This window comes from Lates calcarifer, linkage group LG7_1 (assembly GCF_001640805.2).
Source record: "Lates calcarifer isolate ASB-BC8 linkage group LG7_1, TLL_Latcal_v3, whole genome shotgun sequence".
Classification (NCBI taxonomy): Eukaryota; Metazoa; Chordata; class Actinopteri; family Centropomidae; genus Lates; species Lates calcarifer.
Window position 1 is genome coordinate 9,536,936 of NC_066839.1, and position 26,991 is coordinate 9,563,926.

The 26,991-nt window shown below is 41.3% G+C and overlaps 1 protein-coding gene and 1 long non-coding RNA gene across 2 annotated transcripts in view; one reads left to right on the forward strand and one right to left on the reverse strand.

Moving 5' to 3' along the window:
- Positions 1-246: 246 nt before the first annotated feature.
- On the forward strand, positions 247-25,218 carry afg1lb (AFG1 like ATPase b). The gene is made up of 13 exons (XM_018672627.2): positions 247-829; positions 1,082-1,407; positions 4,511-4,562; positions 4,668-4,769; positions 5,022-5,149; positions 9,187-9,286; positions 12,360-12,418; positions 20,688-20,770; positions 21,561-21,631; positions 22,115-22,215; positions 23,256-23,396; positions 23,964-24,071; positions 24,520-25,218. The coding sequence occupies exons 1-13, from the start codon at positions 715-717 to the stop codon at positions 24,664-24,666; spliced, it is 1,533 nt and encodes a 510-aa protein (XP_018528143.1). The 5' UTR covers positions 247-714; the 3' UTR covers positions 24,667-25,218.
- The window catches only part of LOC127142657 (uncharacterized), a 30,428-nt gene continuing 12,613 nt past the window's right edge, over positions 9,177-26,991 (reverse strand). The window contains exons 2-3 of the long non-coding RNA XR_007813613.1: positions 23,925-24,086; positions 9,177-9,280 (exon numbers count right to left, since the gene is read on the reverse strand). This is a non-coding gene — a long non-coding RNA (uncharacterized LOC127142657). The remainder of the gene's footprint in view (positions 9,281-23,924; positions 24,087-26,991) is intronic.

Sequence of the window (26,991 nt, forward strand, 5' to 3'; positions counted from 1 at the left end):
CGCGTAATAAAAAGTGTAGCGGTAAAAGGCAAACTGCTTTACATAATAACCTGTAATTAATGATGTTGTATATTTGTATGTATACATTTACACGCGACTTTCCTTTCCACACACCTAAAAAGTGTACTTGTAAGCTTTATGTTGAAGGCAAATCACTAAACTTCCGGTATTGCTCGGTCTGTCATTGTCGCTGGATTAAAGTCTTCCGATCAGCTGAGGCTCAGCTGACGCTTCCCGGACACCTGCTGCTTCGGTTTGTTTACAACCCGCCAGCGGGCACATAGGTCTGATTAATTTATTAGACCCTAGACACACAATTATTTATTTTACCTGTATAATCTAGACTAGTCCCAGTTCACAGTTTAAAGTAATTGCTACTAAAATATAAAACCACAAGTGATCCTGCGTTCAACACACTTGAAATGCGCAGGATTTAATGCCAATTATTTTATCTTATTTTTTAAACTATGCTTAAGAACCACAAGCATAATCATTAAAAACAATAATATCATGTAGTCATAAAAACATGGATATATAATGGTCAAAAATTTTGGATTATTTCTGTGTTTCACTGTTATGAGCTCAAATGCAAAGAAATTATACCATGTATTATAGCCTAAATGTACTCAGGACTTGTCACAGACCCTCATGCTTGTGCAGCGCGACTTGTATCTGTCAGTGACTCTCAATAAAGCTTTAGTGTTTTGAAACATCATGGCGGCTTGCAGGGTGCCTGCCGCTGTTAGAGGCTCAATAAAATTTTTACTCAATGATACAGTTCTGACCCCAAGGAAGCTTGGCCGTCTGTCAGTCAGTTGCACGGGAAAAGGTAAGTGTCCTCCCGTCATGTTGTGTTCAATGGCGGTCTGGCTGTGTGAGAATTTCGGGTGTTACAGCGTGTTTTAGGTAATACCGGTTTGGTAACAACACAAATAAACTCTGGATTACACTTGAGTTTAGTGAACTCTCTTCCCATTCACGGTTTTGTTGCTTTTAATGGAATCGGGATTTAAAAAAAAAAAAAACAAAAAAAAAAACGTCGGGATTAACCGATAAGTGTCTTTTGTTGAAATGCCTCAAGGTTACACCAGTTGGAGGACGTGCAGTTCATCTGCATCGTCCTGCTCCTCTGAGTCTCCAGCAGCAGATGTTTTTACCTCTGCTCAAACTACTGGACACTATGATCGCCTCGTTCAGTGTGGCTCCCTGAGGGAAGATGCCCAGCAGAGATATGTCCTCCAGCGGCTGGCGCAGCTGCAACACACCTTAAAGACGTACAGTAATAGCGTGTACCTGAATCCACCTCCTCCAAGACTAGACCCTAAAGATGACAACAGTCAACCTCAGAAAGTTAAAGGCCCCAGCATGACTACAGCTGAAAACAAAGGTGGTGAATCACCTGCTAAGGTAACAGAGATGTTGCATTCACATGTGCTAATACTGACAAATTATCTCCCACAGAATACACTGAACATGGTTTAGATTTTTTATGTTAATTTAATCTGAGCAGTAAAGTCTATGAGTTAATTCAAATACATATATAGAATTGGATTGTTCCTTATTAATCAATTTTTGACATGTAACTGGTGTCTAAAAAGAATTCAATTGAGTTGATAAAGATCACAACACAGACCTAAACACAGAGGCATAAAGCAAATAAACTGCCTAACGAGCCCTTCCTATCTGCCTGTCTCTTTGACTCATAAATATTAAATATTTTCAATGACGTATGTAGATTTAGCGTTTTACAAGCTTTGTTGTTTTAGAGTACCCCAGAGCTTTCAGTTGATCTCACAGAGTGTTCATCATCAGATGGAGTTTGCTGTGTTGTCCCAGTGATGTGTGCTGACTTACAATCAACTGTAGCTATTATCCTAAAAACAAAAGTCCCGTGGATGATATTATAGCAACTGCTAAACCCTGTTTGCCAACAGATCCATCTTAGTGACAACTCAGCAAGACCATGTGATACTGTTGAAAGCTCAGGGAAAAGCTAGGAAGTGAAACCTTGGAGTAGTTTACATCTTGTGGAATTTAAACAGCGAGGGAATTTTTGTGGGCACAGTATAATGAAATAAAAGGTTGAAAAAAAAATTCTGGCACTCAAATAAATTAGTGGAAATTAAAAATAGTGCACTGGTAGACAATGGAGATTCTGGACACAGTTTAGGATTTACATGACAGCATGGTGTGGCATCTGGACTCTAATTCTGTTATAAAGCCCCATTGACGTCTAACATATGGAGGGACTTCACAGGGTCCACTGCACTGTACTCCAGTTGTATCCCTGATGGTGGCCGTGGGGCTCAGGTCAAAGGGAGAGGGTAGGGGTCTGGGAAGTGTATTGTGCATGTGAGTTTTGGAACGGCGTAATGTAGGGGACTGTTGTTGTTTTTAGGTCAGGGGAGCTGACTGTCTAGTATTTGGTGATGGGAGTGTGTTTTTTTTGTTTGTTGGCTGGCACAAACACATAGGGTTAGGCAGAGATTTTGGAAGGCAGCAGGGCAGACCTCCCGCTGGGCCCGTCCCAGCACCCCTCTCACTCTCTCACCATCCCCATGCAGTAATGAGGGGATCCCCATTGTCTGGGCCATTCTTGTCCTTTTTGCTTTTGATTTGGACTCTGACAAATACTTTGGTGTTAGGCTATCAACACCACCACCACCACCACCACCACCCCCACACACACCCTCTCCTTTTGCACCTTATTTCTTGCTCTGGCTCTCTCTCTCTCTCTCTCACACACACACACACTGACTGGAGTACTTACGCAATTATTCTGGTTTAAATCAGGTCATACCACTGTCCTTTCGGTGTCTGTTCTCTCTGTGAAAGTGCCGCCATTGTCCTCACTAACTGACCAAGTCTGTGAGGAGAGTACACTTGACTTAATATTGACCCAATGTGGCGTGGTTTTGCGGATGGTCGGCTAACAATGGGCCATTGTTTGGTGGGAGCTGCACTCTTCAAGTCAGACCTGACATCATGGAGTCGTCCTGTACATGGTAGGCCTCCAGCAGGACTCGACAGTTATACCAGTTTGGCCTAACTTAGACTCACAGAATCACTCTTCTAATTTATCCCTCCTAGTGAGAGGCACAACATCTCAGTCTGTAGATAAACATGTTCAAACACAGTTTTCCTGAAGTCACTCTAAAGCCAAAGCTGTTATGTCCCGCATGTGAACTTTCCACTCGTGCCAGTCTATATCCTCCACCAGGAGGTGAAACAAGGCCATAGAGCTCAGCTAGACAGAGCGGCTGAGGGACAGCCTTGTCCTTCTCCACTCTGCCGAAGCAGAATGGCTACCAGCCACTGCTGACAATTACCCCACCATGCCAGAGGGCAGCTTGGGAAGTCAGGGAGAAGTCACACACTGTTATGCCAGAGCAGACAGGAAAGGCTTGTTGCTCTTCCAGTATTTCACTCCAGCACAGCACAGGACAGGCGGTGGATGGAGGGATGAAGTGGGGGTGGGGGGGCAGACGGGGTAGAGAGGAGGGGAGGAGCGGGGAGAGGGCACAGAGAGAGAGGATGGGTAACAAGTTTGTTTTTTCATTTAGTTTTCAATCGGCCATTGTGTGCATTTACCAGAGTCAAGTGCTCCTTGTGCGGTGGACACCAAGTGCAGTGGACACTGAGTACCGTCCCCATGAAATAGTTACTAAATTAAATTTTAAGAGGACAATCCTTTTTGTTTTGTGCTGAGTTAATCCCAAAGCAATTTGCCGTTGCCCAGTTACAGAGATGGACGATCGTCATCAGTATTCTGTTGTTAAACCCAGTGTAACACATCTGTGTAACACTTGTCCTCTTCAATACAAATATTCCTCAAATTATCATTATATGTCATAATTAAACTGATGACACATGAGTTTACATGGTTTGTGGGCCTCTTGAAAGATATTTGGCTTTACTCGATATTCTCAGCTCAGTCACACAGAAAACTTTTTTTTTTTTTTTTGAAGCAAGGATCTTTTGATGATAGGAGGCAGGCAGCACAATGACTTCCAGCAGCACCTCAATGCAACAGTACCGTATCACAATTAGCAGCGCTAAACAGGCTGCACAGACAAGTCCACTCCATCTTGTATGGAGCCTCATCCAGTCCTCTCCGTTTTGTCTGACAAATCCCCCCATTGTTCCTCTGATGATGCTTTTCTTTCGTGGGAACCCTGGCTTGTCTTGTTGATTAGATCCCCTTTGTCTTCCTCCCCTGCAGTGGGCTAGTCTGGAGAATGTGAAACCTCACACTGTAGTGGTGGCTTAATGCCTCAGCATACTTTGTTTATTAAACGATGATTCAGTCTTATATGGTAATGAATATAACGCACTTTATTTAGGTCACTGTCTATAGTGTTTTGTGTTTTTAATAAGGAGTTAATCTGTGCATTAAATTTGGATAACCCTAGTGATTTGTGGTGAACTGTTGATGACAAGCAGCTGTAGATTTAATATAAAACAAACATACTACAGTCATTTCCTCTTGTTTCCTCTTTTCCCTCCGAAGGAGGAGCCCCCTCCACGACCACCCAAAGGCTTCTATATTTATGGAGATGTTGGTAAGGTCATATATATAAAAAATGTATTTTTTAAACACTTAAACAGAGAATTGCCTGAGACTAAGTTGGAATAATGACTTTTCCCTTAATGTCTCTCCCTTTCAGGCACAGGGAAGACCATGCTTATGGATATATTTTACTCCCATGTGGAAAACACCCGTAAAAAGAGAGTTCACTTTAACGGCTTCATGTTGGACATCCACAAAAGTTAGTATTTTCCTCCCACACTGCTGCGTTAACTATTGCAGGTTGACTTTCATGACTTCACGGAAGTTTTCTGACTCCCCATTCGCCAGAGATCCTATATTTATCTCTCTGTTTGTCCTGAAGTCTTCCTGCTAATTGTCTACCATTATGCATACAGGTGAAATTACTGCTTTATTCAGTATTGTCAGTGGGTTTGGGTTGCCGATGCAGGTGTGCTTTAAGATGTGCCTGACGTTTGTGTACTGCTTAAAGGGATCCATCGGAGGAAACAAAGCCTGCCAAAACGAAGGCTAGGAAATATGTTCACCTATGACCCCATATCACCGGTTGCCATGGAGATCAGCAGTGAAACCTGCCTCTTGTGTTTTGACGAGTTTCAGGTGAGCGAGTGTGTTACAGGCACTGTGTGTGTGTGTGTGTGTGTGTGTGTGTGTGTGTGTGTGTGCCTGCTTGAAAATTAGCTACAAGTAGCAAACAAGACAATGAGAATTCTCAGTTATGTGTTTTGATGCTCTTTATATGAACTGCATACATTTTGTTAAAACAGTGGTGCTCTGAAATTAGCGCTAAATAATAGGTAATACTGGTAAATATACCGCTTTGTACAACTCTAGATAGCAAGGACATGCTGATGTTTAGGTGTGTCATTGTAAAGAAAAAGGTTAGCTGGAAGAATTAGATAAAAACCTCTTTAAAATGTGCTAAAGATTTAAAGGAAATAATACTTTGGGTAGAGTATTAATATAACTGTGTTTCTTTTTTAAAGGAATTTAAAAGTTTAAACAAGTTTACATTACAAAAAATCTCTTAAATGACTGTACTTAATGTTGTACAACTCCCATGTGTAAAATCCTACTGTCTGATAGTGCTGCTCCACATAAAACAACATTTATTCACACTAGAATACATGTTGACAAGAGATGATTATCTTTCAGTATGTGCCAACTTAATTAACTCAAAATTATAAGGACACATTATACATACTTTTTTATAAATATGCTGGTGTTAATATATTACAGGAGCAGACATACTGCAACACAAACAAAGGCCCATTGACAGAAGACAAGTCTTGGACATGAGACTTTCAAAATATACAGTAACTCACAGAACAGTGATGAGGAAAGAAATAAAGGGTTACTTCACTGTTTTGTTTTTTGGAATAGCAGTAGCTTTATTTCTGACCCTACTTTGTTAATTAACCAAGTATTTTTTAAAACTTTAACTCTCTCTATTCTAAGAGCAATATTAGGTGCTTAAACTGAGTTCATTATTAATGTTCAGTCCCAGCCGGTGCCTTTCCAGTCTGTACAACTGGATGCTTCTGATCATGATGTCTCCACAAAAACAGGACTGGGGACACCTAGTGGACTTTTTGAATATTGTATATTTGCTCAATGACTTCCAGTAGCAACGAAACCTTCTCACATTCTGGTAAACTTGTACAGTAAAATTGTGCAATCACACGTGTATCAAGTTTTAATATTTCCATTGTCAATACCTTAAACTTGCAGCAGTCAGTTGAGTCTGTGATCTCCTGTTGCTTGTTTATACACCCATATGGTTAGTTTGCTCCCAAACCTTTATATCAGTAGTTTTTGTACACTGGTAATACACGAGTAAAAAGCACCGTCAGTCATTAGTGGTGCAGATTTCTCATTATTTTACCCTTTAGTGTCAGAAGAAAGAGACACTACTGAAGCTCTCTCTATTCTCTGTAAGGTAGTCATTCATTCACTGCTGTAGAGAAAGACATACGCTTCAGTCTTTATGATTAACAGCCAAACATCTGTTAGCAGCACAATGTTGCTCCTCTTACTGATATCATTACAGTTAATGCCGGCAGGTCAAAGGTCACAGAAGGTGCGGTTGCTCTCTCTAATCACTCTCTTTGCATCTGCGAGGATCAAGAGCTGCTCCTTTCATCCATCCGTCTTTCACATTTTAAACTGCGGCGCTGTTTGTGCATTCTCATTGATTTGTTTTGTTTGCTGTCGCCAGCTTTGCTGTTTTTGCTCGTCGACTGTTGCTACCGGTGAATAGAGGGGAAACAAGCAGACATGTGCACGTTGTTTGTGATGCATAAACAAGAGGTTGCGAGGTTGGGAGAGCCTGGGATGGGGTGATGGTGGTGGTGGTGGTGGGGTCTATACCAATCAGCATCCTCCTCCACTCAGCCATGCAAATGAGGCTCTGGGTATCAGTCGCACTCTTCTGCTTCCTTAAGTGAGTGGAGCTAGAAAGCGACTGGCGGCGGCGGGTCAGATGGATCTTATCCTCTTAAATGCTAATGACATTTCTCCATTCTCTTCATTAGCGCCGTGCCATTATCAGTAATTTGTAGCCCCCCCTCCTTCCTTTTACGGCCCCCACCCGGCTCCCTTAATGAATACTCGCCATTGAGAGGTCCGAGATGGAAAGATGGGAAGAGAGCGAGAAAGGAAGAAGAAGAGTGAGAAGAAAGCGCTTGAGCGTCATTGTCTCAGGGCCTCAGTCACTGTGCAGCCTCTGTGAAATTGCTCATAGGTTGTGTACATAAAGAGGTGTAACATCAAAAGAGGTTTAATTTGGCACCCGTGTGCCTTGCTGTAAACTGACAGCCGCTTGAGTAATTGGATGCTCATTTAAATATCAGCATTGGCTGACGGAGATTGCACCATTATTTTTGTGTTCCACAAGTGCTACATCAGTCCCCTCCACCTTTCTCATTCTGTGGGTACCCATTCTCTTTCCCTCTCCCCCTACTCATTCAGCAATCAATATTGCCCCTCATACTATGCCCATGTTGAGGGCACATGAATAAACAAATCCAGGTTGTATAAAAGGTCATTTTTAAATGATTCTTTTGAAATGAAAATAAAATCCTGCGGTCGGAGGAAATGGGGGCCCCTTCAGAGAGACACAGAGCCTTGGCTTTCTGTTGATTCTCATTACGCACACACAATCTCTCTCTCTCACACACGCACACACAAGTACACACACACTAATTTGATGCCCCTAGCCACCTCTCCTTAGTGAAATCAAGGCTTTAACACAAATGTTAATCAAGTATTGGCAAGGGCAGTGGGGCTAATATGCAAAAGCAGAAGACTCTCCAGAGTAATGAAAGGAGGCATATGCTGTGGGTATGGCCATCAGAAGTGCCTGTTATATACAGAAAAGTAGGTAAGAGAGAGTAAGAGGAGAGGGCGGGACAGATACACGACTGAAAAGTCTTTCTTTTTATTCTAGGAATCTTAATTCTTTAAGTGGTTTATACTAAAATTAAAAGGAGCATACATTTTTTTCCTCCCAGTTTACATAAGATGTTAATAATTTAATCTTAAGCAATATTACTGGGACATAATGTTTCTCCACCACGTTAAGTACTATCTTTACATCAATCATTCAGCAAGAGAAGGTCACTTTCTTTAGTTGATTTGTACAGAAAACTTAATTTCAAAAGACAGCTGGCATTAAAATGACAATTGAGCAACAAAGAAAGCTTGAAATAATTCATTTCCTTTTACATTTTGCCCATCTTGTATCCGTCAGTCGTCATGATACATCTGGCATGTTGTAAAATTGCTGCTTTGATGACTGTGCATCACGTGGTAACATGATTTCTCCCTTCGTGGATGCTCAAAAGAACAACAGAGGTGAAAGAGAGCGAGATGAGAGAATAAGAACAAAAGTGAGAGCACTGGATTGCTAATAGAAAGGTCAGAGCTCTTCATTTAACAGCCAGCGACTCATAAACGTCCTTGCTGCAGTGTTGTCATCAACCTTTGTTTATTGTGGGCTCATGGAAATGATGTAGATGAAAAAGCCAAAGGACAGTTGAATTGGATGAATGTATTATAACATGGTAAAGCCTTGTGTCTACCACATACATGCATGCACCTTTTCTATGTGCCTTTATGTGGCCATCTTGGATAGAGGCTTTGTTTGCCATCCTGACCCCAGTCTGGATTCACATTGCTCTGTTTTCATTATTCTTTTCTTCCTCTTGTTTTCTCGTTTGCGTTCAGTCATTCTCATGTCTGTTCAGTTGATTAGCTCGGGTCTGCTGCTTTGCCTCAGCTACTTGTCCTCAGCAGAAAGCCGCATCGTGACCATTTGCAGTCAGTTCAAGTGGTTTAGGTGTGTGTGTGTGTGTGTGTGTGTGGTGTGTGTGTGTGTGTGTGTGTGTGTGTGTGTGTGTGTGTGTGTGAGACTCGGTGTATGTGCACGTGGATGTGTGCCAGTGCGAATGGCCATGACCAGACACAAAGGATTGAATGAGCACACCTGAATGACACTAATCAACATGGAGTGTTAATAGCATGGTTTGACCTCAGATACACACACACACACACACACACACACGTGCAGTGTGGCAAGAAAAGGTAAATTATACAGTACATGAATGTGTCTCTCCTTCTTCCTCCTCTTCTGTCAGGTGACTGACATTGCTGATGCCATGATCCTGAAGCAGCTGTTTGAGACACTGTTCAAGACCGGAGTGGTGGTGGTGGCCACCTCCAACAGACCCCCTGAAGGTACGATAAAAAGTGTCTGAGGACATTGTTTATCATTTATACTGTTGTTGCTAAAAACATACAGCTCAGTAAATAAGTAGCATGGTTTAGTCTAAATCTGCAGCCATCAGAGTTACACTGCAATGCCACTCTTTTCAGTTATCCAAAGTAATCCAAGTTCAGGGGGCGACCTGATAGCTGAATAGATAGGCGTGTACCACAAGGGCCTCAGTGCCCTGAGCAGCTGGTCCCCAGCTCGACTACTGATCCAGCCGGACCCTTGCTGCATGTCACTCCCCTACTCTCTCTCCCCATTTCCTCTCTCTTTACTGTCCTGTCTAATAAACGGTAGAATATATATATATATATATTAAAGTTTCTATTATGAAATACATCTTCAGAAACAATTAACTCAGTTTTAAAGATTTAGTACCTAAAAGGAAGCTGAAGATCCATTGTACAGTCTCCGCCTCATATTTAGTAGTAAAAGAAGCAAAATTATGTAAACTACCACAACATTAATCGTAGCAACAAGTATTCAATTCTACTAATACTCTAGGATCATAGAATTTACTGCAGTACTGTTGTACTAGTTTTAGCATAAGTGTACATAATTAACTGCCAACCAAGAGTAAATATGAAAATAGTTTATTTTACTGCTACCTTCAGACATTCACTCATCCCCATGAGTGAAAAACTTTACTGAAACACTTTACTCTGGCGACAATGTGGGATTTAGCATCATAAGTGACCCTTTTATTGCAGAAAAGTCGCACATGTCCTAAGGCAGCCATTTGCATGTGGAGAAAGTAAACTTCACCACTCACTTAGTGTGCCTGCTCTGGATTTAACACCAGCAAGCCTGTTTTTGAGAAAATCCTTTTAACTACCAAATATTTAACTACTAACCTCATCCAAATTAAGCACTTTGCTTAACCCCTCTTCGACATATAATGCTATTTTCCTCAGATGTATTTGGCCATTTAGGTTTTTCAGAAAGCTCAGCTCAGAAGGACTGGAAAATAATGTCAAGCCATGCCTTAGCCCTGAAGGTCCACTTAACTGTACAGTACATGCTCTGCCTGCAGCTAAAATGACAAGCAGTATTCCCAGAACATCAGTGTTTGCTTCTCCTCCACCTGCGCCAAACTAACGTCAACACATTTGACTGTTACTTTACATACGTTTACGTCATTCATGTAATACATTTATCCAACAGTGCTTGGCTCCAGCAAAAATCAATCAAGCTTTACAAGACCATACCAACTACTTCCTATTTACAGCAATTAACGAGAGGAAGAAGGTGCAGCTCTCGCCCTTAGAGACATGACACAGCCTTTAAACAGGCTTTGATGTTGCATTTACTGGCAGCAGAGTGAGGCTGGAGAAAGAACGAGCAAGACGGTGATCAAGGTGGAGATAAATGCATGATGTGCTATCTGATGTCTTTCTCTCTGGGGGAAGATGTTGGTGTCACAAAAACCTTGAGTGGGTACATCGTGGATGGCAGCAAGATGGCTCTCGTAGACAAAGACACACGTCTCTGATATTTACTAGCTATTAAGAACAAAGCGCCACTGCAAACTTGATAGAGAGCCTACTTGGTATTAATTACATGGTTAATGGAACACTGAAAGCCATAAGAGACAACTGGACATGAAAGGCATACATTTTCCATCTTTATTGATGTGGAGATGCTGGTATCAAAAAGCCCTAGATGTGTTTGGAGGGGGAAATTTAGAGATAGGTTTACGATAGAACAGCTAAAGCAGTGTTTTGTTGTTTTTATATACTGATACAGTTTAATGAGATTGGGGGGTGTTAGTGGGAGGGATAAATGGTGTCTAAATGGAGTGGAACACTTTCAGTACACCGAATCTCATATGCACTTTGTATTAATGAACTGAGCTTATTACCTTAAAGGACCAGTGAGTAGGATGTAGGGGGATCAATTGGCAGAAATGGAGTATAATATTCAAAAATGTTTTTATTACCTGAATCGTTGTGTTTTTGTTAGCTTAGAATAAGAACTTTACATTCACATAGGGAGTGGGTCCACTTACGTGGAGGCGGCCATTTTGAGTCACCATTTATCTACAGTTGCTTACTAGCTTGACTCTGTCCAAGGGCAATAAAATCCCTCTACTGGTACCTCTCAAACTTACTCACTAATGAACAAATTACATCTCTTTCAAGAGGTTACTATGCCCAGCCAGGAAATAGTCCAGCACACAAAACCTTACAACAGCACTGTGTCATTTTTACACTTTGGTTTTTGTACAGATTAAACAAACAAGATATGACATCCTAATTAAAGAGCTTTAGAGGTGATAGTAGGCAGATTTTGTTTCCTTTGGACAGAGCCAAGCTAGTTCTTTCCCCCTGTTTCCAGTCTTTATGCTAAGATAAGCTAACCAGCTGCTAGTTAGGAGCTGCTAGGAGAGTTGAATTGATCCTCTCATCTAACTCTCAGCAAGAAAGCCAACATGTCCACGTCCAAAAATGTTTGGACTCTTTCTTCAACACTGGTAACAATCATGTATCTCATTACAGTGTTGGAGTGTGTTATCTGTGTGTCAGGTCTTACTGTAGTAAGCTTAAGCCCAAACATCAACAACAACCACCGACCACTTGTTTGCATTCGCAGCTGGAGAGAGCTTAAACATCACTCTGTGTGTGTGTGTGTGTGTGTGTGTGTGTGTGTGTGTGTGTGTTTGTGTGTCTTTGTCTGTGCTTGTGTGTGAATCCCTATCTGTTTTATCTGTCTATCAGGGATGCTACTTCAGATGTAATTTGTTCCAGCCGAGCTAATTGAAACCTCTATTCAGTGAGCTGCTGTGGACATTGTCCGCGCTGAAAAGGCGACAGTCCTTTCTCTCGCCACCATTGTTTGGGAATGTAATGAATTTTATGTTGCTGCCGCTGCCGGTAGAGAAATCCATTTTTCTCCCCTGGTCCCAGTCCTTTTGTCGTGCCTCCCCACCCATCCTTCAGTTCATCAATAGCCACTTTATCTGCCAATCTGTGGCAGGGGAATGACATTATTAGGAGGCTAAACAGCAGCTCTAATACAGGCCCTCCCCTCCTCTTTCAGATCTGTACAAAAACGGACTTCAGAGGGACACCTTCCTACCTTTCATCGACGTGCTGAAGGTAGAGACAAAGTCATCCCTCTCTCTTGTCTTGTTAATTTATTTTGTCTATCATGCACACACACATACACACACTTGGATGTCTGTGCCTCTGTCCCTCTGTCCCTCTGTGTCTATCTTTTTGCAAGTTGCTCTTTAGTGGTTTGATGTTTTCTGCTTCCTGGATGCCTCGCACAGTGTCACAAAGCTGTCTTTGATCATACCAGGGCACGCTGAAAGACTCGCACACACAGAGAAAACGAGAGAAAGGTAGGGAGGGATGGAAAGAGCGTGAGTGAGTGAGTACAGGTAATGTGAATGGGAGGTGGGCGGATGGGCTGAGTGACTGACCCAGACTGCTTGCATTTCAAAAGTAAAAGGTGGGGGTGGGGGGGTGGGCGAAAGGCTGGAGGAGAGGAGAGAGGAGCGATGCGGCAGTTAGCATTTCTAGCGAAAAATCTATTTTGCAATTTAAGCAGGTAGCACCATTATCCTGCCTGCATCTCAGATGATCATTGATGTGTTTGGAGTGATCATGATCATAAATAATTGCATAATAATTTGTTTGTCATGCATTTTGCAACAGAGGAGAGTAGCATTCTTGCACCTTTTATTGGTATTTAGTCTAAATAGTAAAAGCAAACAATATCCCCACAGCAGCATATTTTGCCACAAATGAAAAACTGCTTCCTTTTCATCATTCATGGGCAAAAAAGATTGACAATGAGGGTAACAAAAACAATAAACCGCAAGGCCACTCACCATGCCCACCCCTCAGACACTAAACACTTATAATTTGGTGGATGTGAACTACAGCAAGCATCAGGTAAAGTACTCCACTACAAACTGTGCAACTTTTCACTTTCATACAATTAAAATGATACAAATCGATGGTTAAGTCCTGAAGTGACATCGTTTGGTTACAGGAAGAAGAGGCAATATTTTATCTAGTCCATAACTTTAAAGAGCGATTGTCAACATTTTCTAACCTACCATGGATAGAATAGTCACCTTGATGACTTAAAAATTAAAATTAAATGTAAAAAATATATTTAAAAAAATAATAAATAAATTATTAATGTATATATAGATAGATAAATATTTAAGATACTTTTTACACACAGACATGTGAGCAGTAGTCAGCTAAGGTTTGGCTGAGACATACTCACAGTGTAAAGTAGCAGATAAATGCTCTCCAGTGAAAATCACCACTCATAGTGCGACTTGTTTTTATGGCTTGGTGGAAGAAACAGTTTTTAAATTATCATTATTTGTAATACATTTCAATGTAAAGATATTTTCATTGTTTTTATTAAACAGCTGTATTAACATCATATTAGGACAATGTTTAGAAATTTCTGGTATTGATTGAATATGCCAGAAATAAAATATCCCTGATGTACCGGTGCAGGAAAAAGCACTTAAGGTAATTTTAGAGTGCATCATTGTGAACAGTTTGTCCAACAGACTCAATATATTTTTTTTACAATAATCTGGACATAAATTTGGTTGCATAGCATCACATCTGAGCAGATTTAGGCACATGTGTTGTGTACCTCCAACTTTCTCCTGTTACCTGTTACGTCACAAACAAAATTCCAGCACAACATGGTTTATCTGCGGCAGCCAGGACAGTTTCAGGGTCATCAGAGGTCCACTGCAGCTTCAAACACACACACACACACACACACACACACACACACACACACACACACGTACAGAGGTAAACACACAAATGTAAAAACTGCTCCACAACCAGGGAGGCCTCAGAGTCACCCTGCTCCCCACCCACTCTCCCAGCAGCACCCTTGCCCTCTCTAATCCACCCTCATCAAGGTCCTGAATGCCTGTTGTCCCTCTCTGCCCCGCACTACCTCCTCTCTTTGAGGGTCCCATGTTCCCCTTTGTGAGGCCATCTGGTTTTCGGGGTCGGGGGATTTTTTTTTGGAAGGGGTGGATGGGGTGGGGGGTGCGTGCAGCACCTACTCTATAGTGGCTTGTTCTGTAAAGTTAAAGCGTGTTTTAGCGGGGTCACGCTGCTAACTAGCTGACCCTTAATAGATTGAATTAATGCTCACAGGGGAATCGGCTGTGCGGGTCCTTCTTCCCCTGACGCAGCTCGCTCTCGTATGTGCGGGGGCCTGAGCGTATTTCAATAGCGAGTGAATGAGGGTGTTAAAATGTAAAAATAGCCTTTGACCTCTCCTCCCTATCACCTGAGCTGGAGTGGTAGAGGTTAATCCACCACCTCTGTCCGCCTGGGTTGAGGTCTTTATTTAACTATTGACTTCTGATTAGTTGGGATCCCTTTTTTTCTCACACCAATTCCATCCTCCATGAATAATCCAACTTCCAAATCTTAAAAATGAGAAATGAGATCAAGCACAAATTTTTAAGTAGATCCACTTAGCAGGAATGAAAATCAAACAGCTTCACTGAATCTAAAAATCCCTGCTGCTTTTCACTGTTTAGTTTGTTTACTAGTTTTTTCATTCACTCAGTCATTTGTAATTTCTTGTCCTTTTTAGTGTCTCTGTGGACTCCATCAGGGAATCTATTCAGTTGTTTTGGCTTCTTTTTCTTTGTAGCCATGGCAAAGCTCAGAATTCTGTAAAATACAGGGTTTAAGGGCTTTTTTTAATGGACACTGCCAGTATTGTAACTAAGACTCCCTTTCTCTCTCACAAATCATCCTCCCTCTCCACTTCACTTTTCATCTGCCATCCTCTCTCTACCCCTCTGTCCCCACTCTTTATTCTATCACTATCCTGTTCTGCTCGCTGGCTTTACTCACCCAAGGTCAGGTCTCTGTATTTCCGTAGCAGAATAGTGACTTTATTTTCCCCTCGGCTTGTTCGATTGCAGTTGTGCTGCAGAGGAGAGGGAGGCAGGGACACGACAACAACCCTGAGGCAACTTTGAGTATTTCTGGGTTTCTTGCTGTTTTTAAACCTTCTTCTAATCCCCCCCACCCCCTTTCTTTTTTTTGTGTCACTGTTAATAATTGTGCAGTGCAGTTGGTGATGAGAGAGAAAAAGAAATATATAAATAAAAACAGGAAGAGAGAAAGGAAAAATTGAGGAATGAGAGGGACGTGGTCCTCCAGTGAAGACCTTGGTGAGAAGGACTGCCTGTGAAGAGCTGGCTGCCTGCCAGTTCAAATCAAATGGATGTTGATATTTGATGACTGTCATTGTCTTCCAGAGCATTTAATGGCAGGGCAGTGCCACTCACTGTGTGCCTCGAGGGCGTACCTCACTTCTTTCATATTTGTGTCTCACGCTTCTAAAGAAAATCTGAGCGATTAGTAAAAGACTAATCGATTTTTCTCTTTTTCAACATGTGGAACTCACTCTGGCTCTGTATTTATTGTCTGATTTTTGATTGATCCAGTTACCTTGGCTTGTTATTCCCTGCTGCCTAACTGATTTTTTCCCCCATTTTATTACAAATGTGTGCACATGTCATATGTTTGTAATCAAGCACACACACAGGTACATTATACTGTACTGTATGTATTCATTTGTAAACAGGCCACCTTTAATTTGAAGGCAGCACTTTATTCAAAAACTTCTGACTTCAGGCCTTATTGACACTCTTGATCAACCCACTCTCCTCTTATTGTGAAGCTGAAAAGAGTCAGGTTTTAGATGTTATGAATAGACTCTCAGACAGTCTGTTTTTATGAAGATATGGAGGTGGGTTACTGACTTGTTTACCTGAGCACCAACAGTGTCTTTATCTCAGTAATGTATTTGATGCTATTGGTGTTCACATAAGGCAGTGCAACTTTATACTAGGAAATTCAATTACCATAATATAACGCATCAAGACTGGCACACAAGAACACATTACATGAGATGAATGAAATGGCAGACTAAAACGTTAATAAAATGTCAATAAAGTAGTTTAGTTATGAGTAAGTAAAACATGTTTATGCACATTCCTAATGTGGTTTCAGATACGAAGTAATAAGAGATTATCTAATGTGAGACTTATCAGTTTCTTTTTTTGTTTTTGTGTTTGTTTTTTGTAGTGATCTTATTCACACTGGTACTAATCCTCAAAACAAAGCTTAGAATCTACAGGTAGTCTTGTTCCTGTGCCTCCCTTGTCCCAAATCTTCTGTAAATTTGTTCTTGATCTGTGCAGCATGTAGTAACTAATGCTGCTGTAGCTTTCCCTTATTTGGATTTATACCACTGCTTGCTGATTTTAAAGGGAGCTCCATCAAGTTTTCACATCATAATCAGCCTTTTTTGACTCACACTGAAGCCACAAAAGACAGAAGTACAAAAGCAATCTGATTAATTGACTCCTGACTCCTGACTGATTGTCAATTTGGAAATATTAAAGGAGTGCAGTGCTAAATCATTGGAGTAAGTAGAAGTATTTCTTCTAGTCTCGAGGCCAACGCAGAGCTTTTATCACTAACACAAGTTTAGCTGAAAGGCTTCAGTTTCCAATGTCTGTGTGTGTTGCTACCGAGCTGTGGAGCCTCTGTTGGCCAGGTGCAGGAAGCACAACCTCCGCCGAGTTTTCAGAGCAGTTCGGTTTTGGGCCTCAGCAGAGCTCGAGAGGGGTTGAGGGTGGGGGGTCCAGTGGGGTCCTGGATCACAAAAGGTGGGGCCTCCATCTCAAAAGATGTTTCCCCAAGAGGAGCAGCCGAGGCAGGGGGAGGTTGTGAGAACGACCCTGCAGAACAAACCATCGCTGGCCCAAGGCGGTCACACTTTAAGGGAATAGATCATTAGGTGTAATTAGGGTGTTCACATTGTCACGTACCCCCCCGACTGCCCAAGAATGAATAAAATCACCAGATACACCCCCCACTCACTCACTCACTCACTCACTCTCTCTCTCTCTCTCTCTCTCTCTCTCTCTCACACACACAGAGCAGCTCCCCAGTTAGTGAAAACACTTTGATGTCAGAAGAGTCGTCCAGAACTTGCCAGCATAAAGGCAGTGTTTTAAGCTTTCTCTCTTTTCTCCCCCGTCTCTCTCTCTCTCTCTCGACCCCTCTATCCCTCCCTCCTTCTTTTCTTCAGTCCCTCCACACAAGGCTGTAAGACACACATGGTTGAATGAACGACAACCTCTCCCCTCCTCCCCTCTCCCTCTCCCTCTCTCTCTCCCTCTCTCCCTCTTCCCCTCTCTCCCCCCTTCGTCTCTTTTTCAGCCTTCCCACCCCACATTTCTTTGAGGCCTGGTCAATTCTCCAGGCCAAACAAAAAAAGCATCAAATGTTTTCTGCTGCCGGGTAATGAGGGAGTGGACCTCATCAGGGCCCAATAGTCAGCTATCCTTGGCTTTTGTTGCAGCTCAATGGCACCGCGCTCTTTGAAAAACTCAAAAGCAACTTTTTGAGGAGTAAAGGATAGAGAAAGATATGTCATAGAGGGAGTGGGCACAGAGGGGAGTAGAGGCAGCAACCAAAAAAAAAAAAAAAAAAAAAAGCCACTCTGTTTTTATGCTAAACGGCTGTCCAGAGAGAGCAGTGGACAGCTCGGACAATGCCATGATTTGGAGCTACATGTGTTTGGATGACTTTCTTCTAAAGAGATGCTGATTCTCATGTCTGTCAACTCGCACTCTCATTAATCAGCTACACTAGGTTTCACACCACCAGTACAAATAGCTGATGTTCTAATGAACTTAAGGCTACAACAGTGTAATTCATCATCATTTTAATCTGTCTGTTATTTTTTTCTAATACTATGAAATGTATAAAATGTTTAAAAAATGCCATCAAAATCTCCCAGAGCCTAAAGTAATGTCTTCAGATTGATGTGTCTGAACAACAGACCAAAACCTAAAGATATTCAAATGATCTAAAATGAAATAAAAAGAGAAATCCTCGCATTTAAAACACTAAAATGTGAATTCATCCATTCCCACTGCAGGGACTTTTCCAAGGGCACAGAGACCCTTCCAGTATTTGTTATTTATTAATTGCCCTGATTGAAATTAATCTTCTAAACTTTTCAAAACTAAAACTTTGCATCAGTAGCTAAGTCACAAAGTCAAACTGATACTCAGGCTGCTGAACTTGATACTACTATAAACTACTATACTACTACTATAAACTCTCCCTTCAAACACTGAAGTGAACACAAGTTCGAGGGAAGGACAGAGACTCTGCCACATATTGAAACTGAAAAGAAATCAAAATTGAGTTTGAGCACTGAAAATATTAATAGAAACACCATATGAAGTTTTCCCTCTGTATAATCACAGTATTTCAGTTTTAAACAGGAGGGAGACCCTAAAGTTTAAAAATGATTGACCTTATCAGAGAACTGCAACCAATGGTTATTTTGGCTATAGATCAATCTGCCAATTATATTCTTGATTAATTGATTTTAAATACTGAAAAATCACAATTGTCAGAACCAGCATTCCCAAGCACAAAGATATATTTTGTTTACTGTCAAATAAGATGAAGAAAAGCAATAAGTCTTCACAACTGAGATCCTGAAAAAATGAATGTTTAGCATTGATGCTTGAAAATAAAGCATTTATCAGCTGCAGATTACTTTTCCATCCATCAACTAACCCTCCACAAGCGACTGTTAACACTGGTCTACAGCTAACTAATGGTCATCTTCATTATGATTAATTTGTACCTTTATTTCCTTGTTAACGGAATATTTTTTTGTCTGAAAATCATGAAAAATGCCCTTCACAATTGCCCACAGCCCAAAAAGAGGCCTTTAAACTTTTGTTTTGTCCAAGCAACAGACCAAAACTCAAAGATGCTCTGTGTACAATTAGATAAATAAGACATATAAAGTAATTAATCAGTTAATCAAATGTCTACTTTTCAAAGTCAGTTAATCAATTAATCAGTCGATGTTTTCAGCAGACAAAAACAGTGCAGCCAGTAGATATTCATGCTTGTCTTCTGTACTGCATAAGCTGAGAGGACAGTGACAGGGAGATAACACTGTAAGTTGCAAAGTAGACTGACTAGGTTTGGAGTCTGTGAGAGGAGTGTGGTGGTGGTGGTGGTGGGGGGGGACAAGACCACAATGTGTGGGCGGATGAAATCTTGGAGGAGTGAGAACTTGACAATCCCCTCAAGATGGATAATCAAGTAATGACCCGCAAGGCCTCAGCCTCATCTGATTATAAATAACCAATGGAATCATCATCACTGATTGTGTTTCCATTCCTCCTTCTTTCCCCTCTCTTATTTGTACCTCGCTCCTCCGTCAAGAAACGCATCAGCCGTCTTCACCGTAGGTAGAGACGGTTCATAAAAGGAGGGAGTAGAAGATGGCAGGAGAAAAGACAAACTGAGATTCTAATGATGTGGCGGCGATAGTGACAAGTTTTTTTTTCTTTCTTTCTTTTCTCCCCCCCCCCTTTTGGAGGGACTATTTACCCGTTGGTGGGGTCACAGTAGGTTGATGAAATGACACCTCCCTTTTGTGCGTGGGGGAGGGCGAGTTTGTCAGGTTGTTATTAAGCCTGATTCAGCCAATTGGCTCAGAGTGGGAACCCCGTTTGTGTGAGCGGACACGGAGATAAAAAGTTGACAGCGGAGAAGAATAGAGTATTTCCGTCCCCTTGCTTTGTGATGATTACTAATTATCCTGCAGCTTAAGAGGGCCAGTGGCAGAAATTCACTGATTTCATAATTTACTGGAGCTGTCGCTGAATACTCAGTCAGCCAGGCGATGGCTTGGATGGGATGATATGCAATTCCTTTCTTTTCTTTGATAGAATGGTGGAGATGATTATAGTTTGTGCTGTACTCCCTGACATGAATCCTGTTGACGTTTTACACTATCTGGAAAAGTTTGAACTTTGAATAGCTACAGGAACAATAGATCAGCTCAATAAACCATGAGGAAGTGACACAAAATCCCAGAGCTGTCAGAGGAGAGTAAGACGTCAACTGCCTTCTGTGTTAGCTCTTTGTCCGTTTTTATTATTTATACTGAGACGAGGCAGCGAGACAAAATTCTTATCGTCCACTTTACACTTGACAGATGAGGAGCAGAGCAACAGAAACAATTTTAAAATGTTGGCACATGCATCTAATCTGACATCTTCTCTACTTCTCTACTAATGGTTTAAATTTTGTATGAATATATGTTTATATATCATATCATGATCAAACGACATATTCAATTTCATTAAAAATAAGAGTTATATGAAACTATGTATTCTGTGCAGCACTGCTCTTAAACATTAACAGGTCTACTCTCAATATTTGCCCTTTTGACAGATTTTGTCATCCTGTGTTTTGGGTATTTATGTTTTTGCTTGTGCCATATGTGCAGGAGTACTGTCACACCATCTGCCTAGATGCTGGGATTGACTACAGGAGGCTGGACAAAGTTGCATCAGGGAAACTCTACTACCTGTAAGACATACACACACACACACACTAATATCCGCTCCATTTCCTCCTCTGTTTGCAGCCCAACTTAGCTCTGAGGTTGTGCATCTGGTAAAGAGTCGACATTATCCTGCATCTGCAACATACACACAAACGCTCACATACACAGCAGAGGAGATGTTTGTGCACATCATCTAGTTTGATTTTTTTTTTTTTTAAAGGACAGAGAGAGAAGGCAAACAGATGGATAAATGGGCAGAGGCAGACTGGGAGGTTTATAAAGACCTACATTACCTTGAGAGATCCATGAAAAGAATGAAAGAGGAATCAATAGAATATGAGAAAATGGTGGAGCTTTAAAAGCTAGTTTTCTATTTTCTTCATTACATGTACGCTGTTATGAGCGCACACACACACACACACACACACACATGCAGGCAAACGCAGCATGAATGACACTGCTGTTGCTCATTGCTGTATTGGAGCTTTCAAGTGCTTTCGTCTTTTCACTGTATGTAAATGGAGCGCGTCACACCCTTTTACCTGGAGTTAAAACACAAGCACACATGGAGACACAAACGCACGCACTTTACAGTCTCATTTTGACGTGCATTCACAGGCTAATGCTTGTGTTTAGAGCCTGACATCCTGTTTTTTACTGATGGAGTGAAAAGCTAAGTACCCCCCTCCTGTGCTCTCCTTGCTGCCACCGTTTGATGTGGCCACTTCAGCTTTATTAATTTCATATCCTATTATTTATTCTCTGTTTCGTTGCCTGTGCGCGTGTGTATGTGCGCGTGTGTGTCTTGTGCAGCACGGGGGAGCCTGGTGCGGAGGCCTTCTTGGATACACTGTTCGAGGACCTGGCTTTACGACAAAGGAGTGGTAAGGAAAAAAACTACCAGCATATAGGGATATTTGTCCACCGCAGAGCTGCCACTCACTTTTTGTCTTTCTCACCATTCTGAGTAATCTCTCCAGGCATAGTGTGTGAAAACTCAAACAACAATCATCATGCCACGGTCAAAGTCACTGTAATCAAAGTTTTTCTCATTCAGATGTTTGACGTGAACATTAACTGAAGCTCCCGACCTGCACCTGCATGATTTTATTCGCTGCACTGCTGACACATGATTGGCTGATTTGATAACTGCATGAGGAAGCAGGTGTACAGGTGTAATTAGAATGGAATGCACATAACTATGGCTTTATTCCTCGCTTCTTGTTTTCTGCTTTTTAAGTTACAGAGGGCTTCTCTTGTCTTTAACTTTCCTTCCTTGGTGGATGTGTTTTTTTCAAAATGTGACACTACAGAGGCCCTGTACGACTGAGGATCACTAATATTGTTGGGCGTGTGCATTTCCATAGTTACAGGTCCTCGGGTGCTGACAGTGCTGGGTAGAGATGTGACTCTGGAGAAGACCTGTGGCTCTATCGCCGACTGTACTTTTGACGAGCTGTGTGGCAGAGTGAGTGTTTTATCCTTGTTAGTTTTCCTTTAAAGAAAATTCTCTGTAATTCTTAATTTGCTTCACTGCCAGCATTCTCTAATTAAAACGTTGTTTCACGAGTTACATAATAACACATGCTCCTAATGATAATACTTATGGCTGTGGATAATCACCATCTTTAGTTATATATCACTTTTCTTCAAGTGTTAACAAAGAACATTAGGAATGGAGCGCAGACCTTTACTCTACCAGTTCCTCTTTTTATGATGATTTCTTTATTAGACAGTTTGATATATAGAGAGACATGAAATATGGACAACGACCTTGAGCTGAGCTCAAACCACAGATACCCCAGTTAGACCACCTGAAAAACAGGATTCCCTGATTCTCTTTTGACTTAAACACACTCACACACACACACACACACACACAAAATCCACTCACCACTAATCAAAACTGCTCAAATCCAAAGCACTTCTCCTGCCTTTTTATTTCCTCTGTTCTGCTTCTTCCCTCCCCTGCATTCTTATTGTCCAAGCCTTTCCTCTCAAACTGAATCACCTTCCCTCCATCTCCGTCCTATTTTACGCTCAATGTCAAAAAGCAAGTCTATTGACAATTTTGTGAATAGTTGAGCCTGTTGTGCTTCACATAAAGCAGTGTGGTACAGTAAGCTGCAGTGTGTGTGTGTGTGTGTGTGTGTGTGTATATGTGTAAAGTCTCAAGTTTGATGGATAGCCATGAGCTTTTGCAGGCACCTGAGCTTCAAGGCTTCCTTTGACATATGTTGGCACACCCACATCAGTTTTGAGAGCAATCATCCTGAGTGGCAAAGAACCAAGGACAGGAACCAAAATGACATCAGCCTGAACCTTTTGCACAAGGTGCCGTCATTGGACAGTTGGCATTTTTTCAAGCCAAGTTTATAGACCGCAATATACACAGTGTATGTCTGTGCATGTTATGTTCATGAACTATTTACGCTCTGCATTGTGATGATTAGAAGCTCAGATCTGACTTTACTGTGGCATGTAACCTGCTCAGCTGTTGTTTTCCAGCCCCTGGGTGCCAGTGACTATCTGGAGATGGCACGGCTCTTTGACACCGTATTTATCCGCCATATTCCAATGCTGACGCTGACACTGAAGGACCAGGCCAGACGCTTCACCACCCTCATAGACAACTTCTATGACAAGAAGGTATCCAGCTGTATGTCACTACACATACATCATATCATTCATTACTTCTTGATTTCAAAATTGGTTTCTGCCTTTACTCATCCTTACTTGGAAATATTACTTCATTACCCTTAATCACTTTCCTATTACACACGTAAATTAATCATACACTACATCACTAAACCTGTGTGGGCTTTAATAATATTACTGTAATATTACTACTGAATCTGAAATATTGAATCATTACTCCATTCAATGCAACAAAAAATAATACGTGCATTACCACTCACCACCGTGCTCATTTCAACTCACTTTCTATGCACTGTAATTTTACCAATCAGTTCTGTATTGTGTCAAAGAGGAAACTTGATTCCATAAGAAAAGTCAATATGCACTTAAATCATCTGAGGAATGCAATAAAACACCTCAAAATGGCCATAAATATAAGTTCTGTCATTGTAAGTAGGCAATGAATAAACAGTCAGCTGCTCTCATTTAATATTGATCCCAAGAAAGAGACTCTTAATCATTAATAATATAGTAACTTACCTCCATAAACAAACTGGACATTTTGTGCCTGTGTCCCAGGTGAGAGTGGTGCTGCTGGCGGCAGTTCCTTTAGACCGGCTGTTCGTCCACTCTGGAGGGGAAGATGAGAGGGACCGACAGCTGCTGGATGACCTGGGCCTCAGCGGGGTAAGATCGCATCTGCTGCAACAGAAGTTAAAACAGCAGGAAAACCATCATCTCCAGTCAAAGATGAATGGAACTCAACATCAACACAAACCTGAGCTTTGGAAAATCACACCACTGATTTCTCTTTAGAGAGAAAGAGATCACATCATATTTATGATGATTCAGTTTCTAATATACATGTCATGTAACCTCATGTTATTTAGTTTATTGTATCAGATGTCACAATGTTATTCGCGTTTTTGGCTTGATTACCATCTGTTTTGCAATACCTATCATCCCCTTAATATACTGTATTAACCTCATGTTTTTTCAGTCGTTTCAGTAATGCAGTGTTCACACTCACAGACCTGCTGCTCTAAACCTTTCCTCTCCAACCCATATTCAGTTCAGTCTCCACTGGATTTGAGTGTATCAGCTGCTAATCCTATGTGTTCGTTGCTCTCTTCAGGAGGCAGCAGAGCGTCTGACTCTGTTCACGGCCGAGGAGGAGATCTTTGCCTTCCAGAGGACCGTCTCCAGACTGATGGAGATGCAAAGTGAGAAATACTGGATGGAGGGAGACCGCAGTCACAGCAAGAATCGCATGGACACCTAACATCCAGTTATGACTGCCAGGATAATTATATACCTTCAGATAACACAGTACCTCACTAACTACTGACACAGCATAAGCAAAAGCTCCTGTTTATTAGTCTATTTTGGGCGACCAAAGCTTTAGGTTTTAGGGAATAAGCAGCAATTTACTTCAGGAAAGGCCTGATCCTCAGTAAATATATAACAATGTAAAACTGGGTACCTGTTTTCCTTTAGATCTGACTCCTCTCCTCATCTTATACATGTGTTGTATCTTTTTACTGTGAGGCGTAATCTCCCCCTTGTGGACGATTTATTTTTCAATAGTATGGAAAGCTCTCCAACTTGTGAAGCCACAACAGGTGCTTGTCTCATGGAGAGAAATGGGGAACAAGTGTCCTTCACAATAGTTGGCTACCGCCCTCTAGTGGTGAATGTGGAAAAAGTAAAATGTTCTTGAATTTCTCAAAGTTTCTGTTTCTGTGGAAGTTTGGAATTATGAAACCTGGCATGAATTCAAAATGTTATACATATGTTTTGCTAATGAACTCTGAACTCTGTATTCAGGGAATTTTTGAGCACCTTATGTTAAGCCTCTAGCTGTACGTCTGCATCAATAGAACTGACTTACGTATATTTGACGACAGTTGCTATTTGTTTCTGTGGAGAGCACATTTGTCTTGCTTTAGTACAGCAATGCACAGACAACAGTAAAAAATCTTTGCTGAACGTGCCCAGTGTGACATGAAAACTAACATTTTGTCTTCAAATGACAAAACATAAAAGCTGTAATATAGATTAAATTAAAGGGTAACCTGATTTTGTCAGACAACATATAAACACCTCTCTTGTCTCGTCTATATTTCAGTTATAATAAAAGACAGAGATTTTAAGTTCATTTTGTAACTCCATCCTGTGTGCCAGTAGGTGGCAGCAGAGGGCAACCAATTGCTACAAGGTTTGTTATTGCGTCCATCTAAGGATGAGGTCATCCTAGTGCACCACTCCAGCCTGGACGAGCCCGCCCTGACAACCACTGTCAGAGCAGCAAGCAGCACCTGCAGTGTCTTAACCAAGACCATTACATAAGATACTGTGTTTGTGTCCAAGCAGCCAGTATTATGGAACAAGTACAAAATCCCCAGAGTAAATGTATAATCTCATTAGAATCAAGGCACAGTAAATGGCTCTGTAGCCATTGTGTGTGTGCAGGTGTGTGGGTGTGTGCACGGATACAGGCACATGATGTGTGTCATTAAAAAGTGCTTGAGTCGGTGGCAAGGCCCCACATCTATCCCACCATAACTCTCAATTAAAGAAAAATCAATCACGCCTTATGCCAAGGCCCCTAATCCAATCAGAGCATTACACTGTTTGAGCGAAACATCAGACACAAACGGAGATGGCCGCCATGCTTTGTGATTGTCTTAATTGGATGATCCACGCTGGCTTAGAGGGGTGGTCATAGTCTCCATCCTCTCTGGACCAGTCTTGATGCCCCATGTTAGGGTTAGGGTTAGGATTAGGAACACAGGAATATTATACCTGCATGGTTTCTTGATACTTTTCTGCTTTTGACTTGGATAAAATGCAAAATGTTCTAAAATTATAATTTGTAAGACTTTAGGATTAAGAATTGTACAATGGAAAGAACACGAGGCACAAAAATACAAATAGTTTGTGTGTGAGTTTTTTTGCTTGTGTGCATAAATGTGCCCTTGTGTGACACTATCCTTCAAATGGGACACGAAACATGAACCTGGCTTATATTGGAGCACTTGGCAAATGGCCAAATGCCAGAGACACTTCCAGCCAGGTATTTAATGTACAGGTGTGGTGCTTATGTTGTTCTACATGAAATAAGTCAACACATCTGATCAAATATGACTGAACAGCTGGCAAATATATATATATACATTGTATTAATCTACTATTCCATTCTGCAGAGGCAATTCTATACCTAGGTGAAAAGTAGATAAATGTCATTGTTGTGGTCTATGCAAACAGACATGACAACATCCAAACAGTGTGTTCAGAAAAACAACAGTGCGCTTAATGGGTGATTCTGCTGATGCACTCAATAAATAAATGCTGTTGCTCTTGAGGGAAAACGATTGAAATGTTGAAAAAATAAAAAGCAAACTTCATGTACTCATTATAGGAGCAGAAGCAAAGTGGCATATATTCCAAAAAGCCTTTTATCAATTATATGGCTTTGTCTTGAGACATTTAAATAAATGACTAATTTAAACCTTTGCAAATCTTCATCAGTGTATTATTCATCGTGGCATAAAAAAGACACAAAAGGCCACACTTAACTGAATCATCACCGATCGCAAAATACATA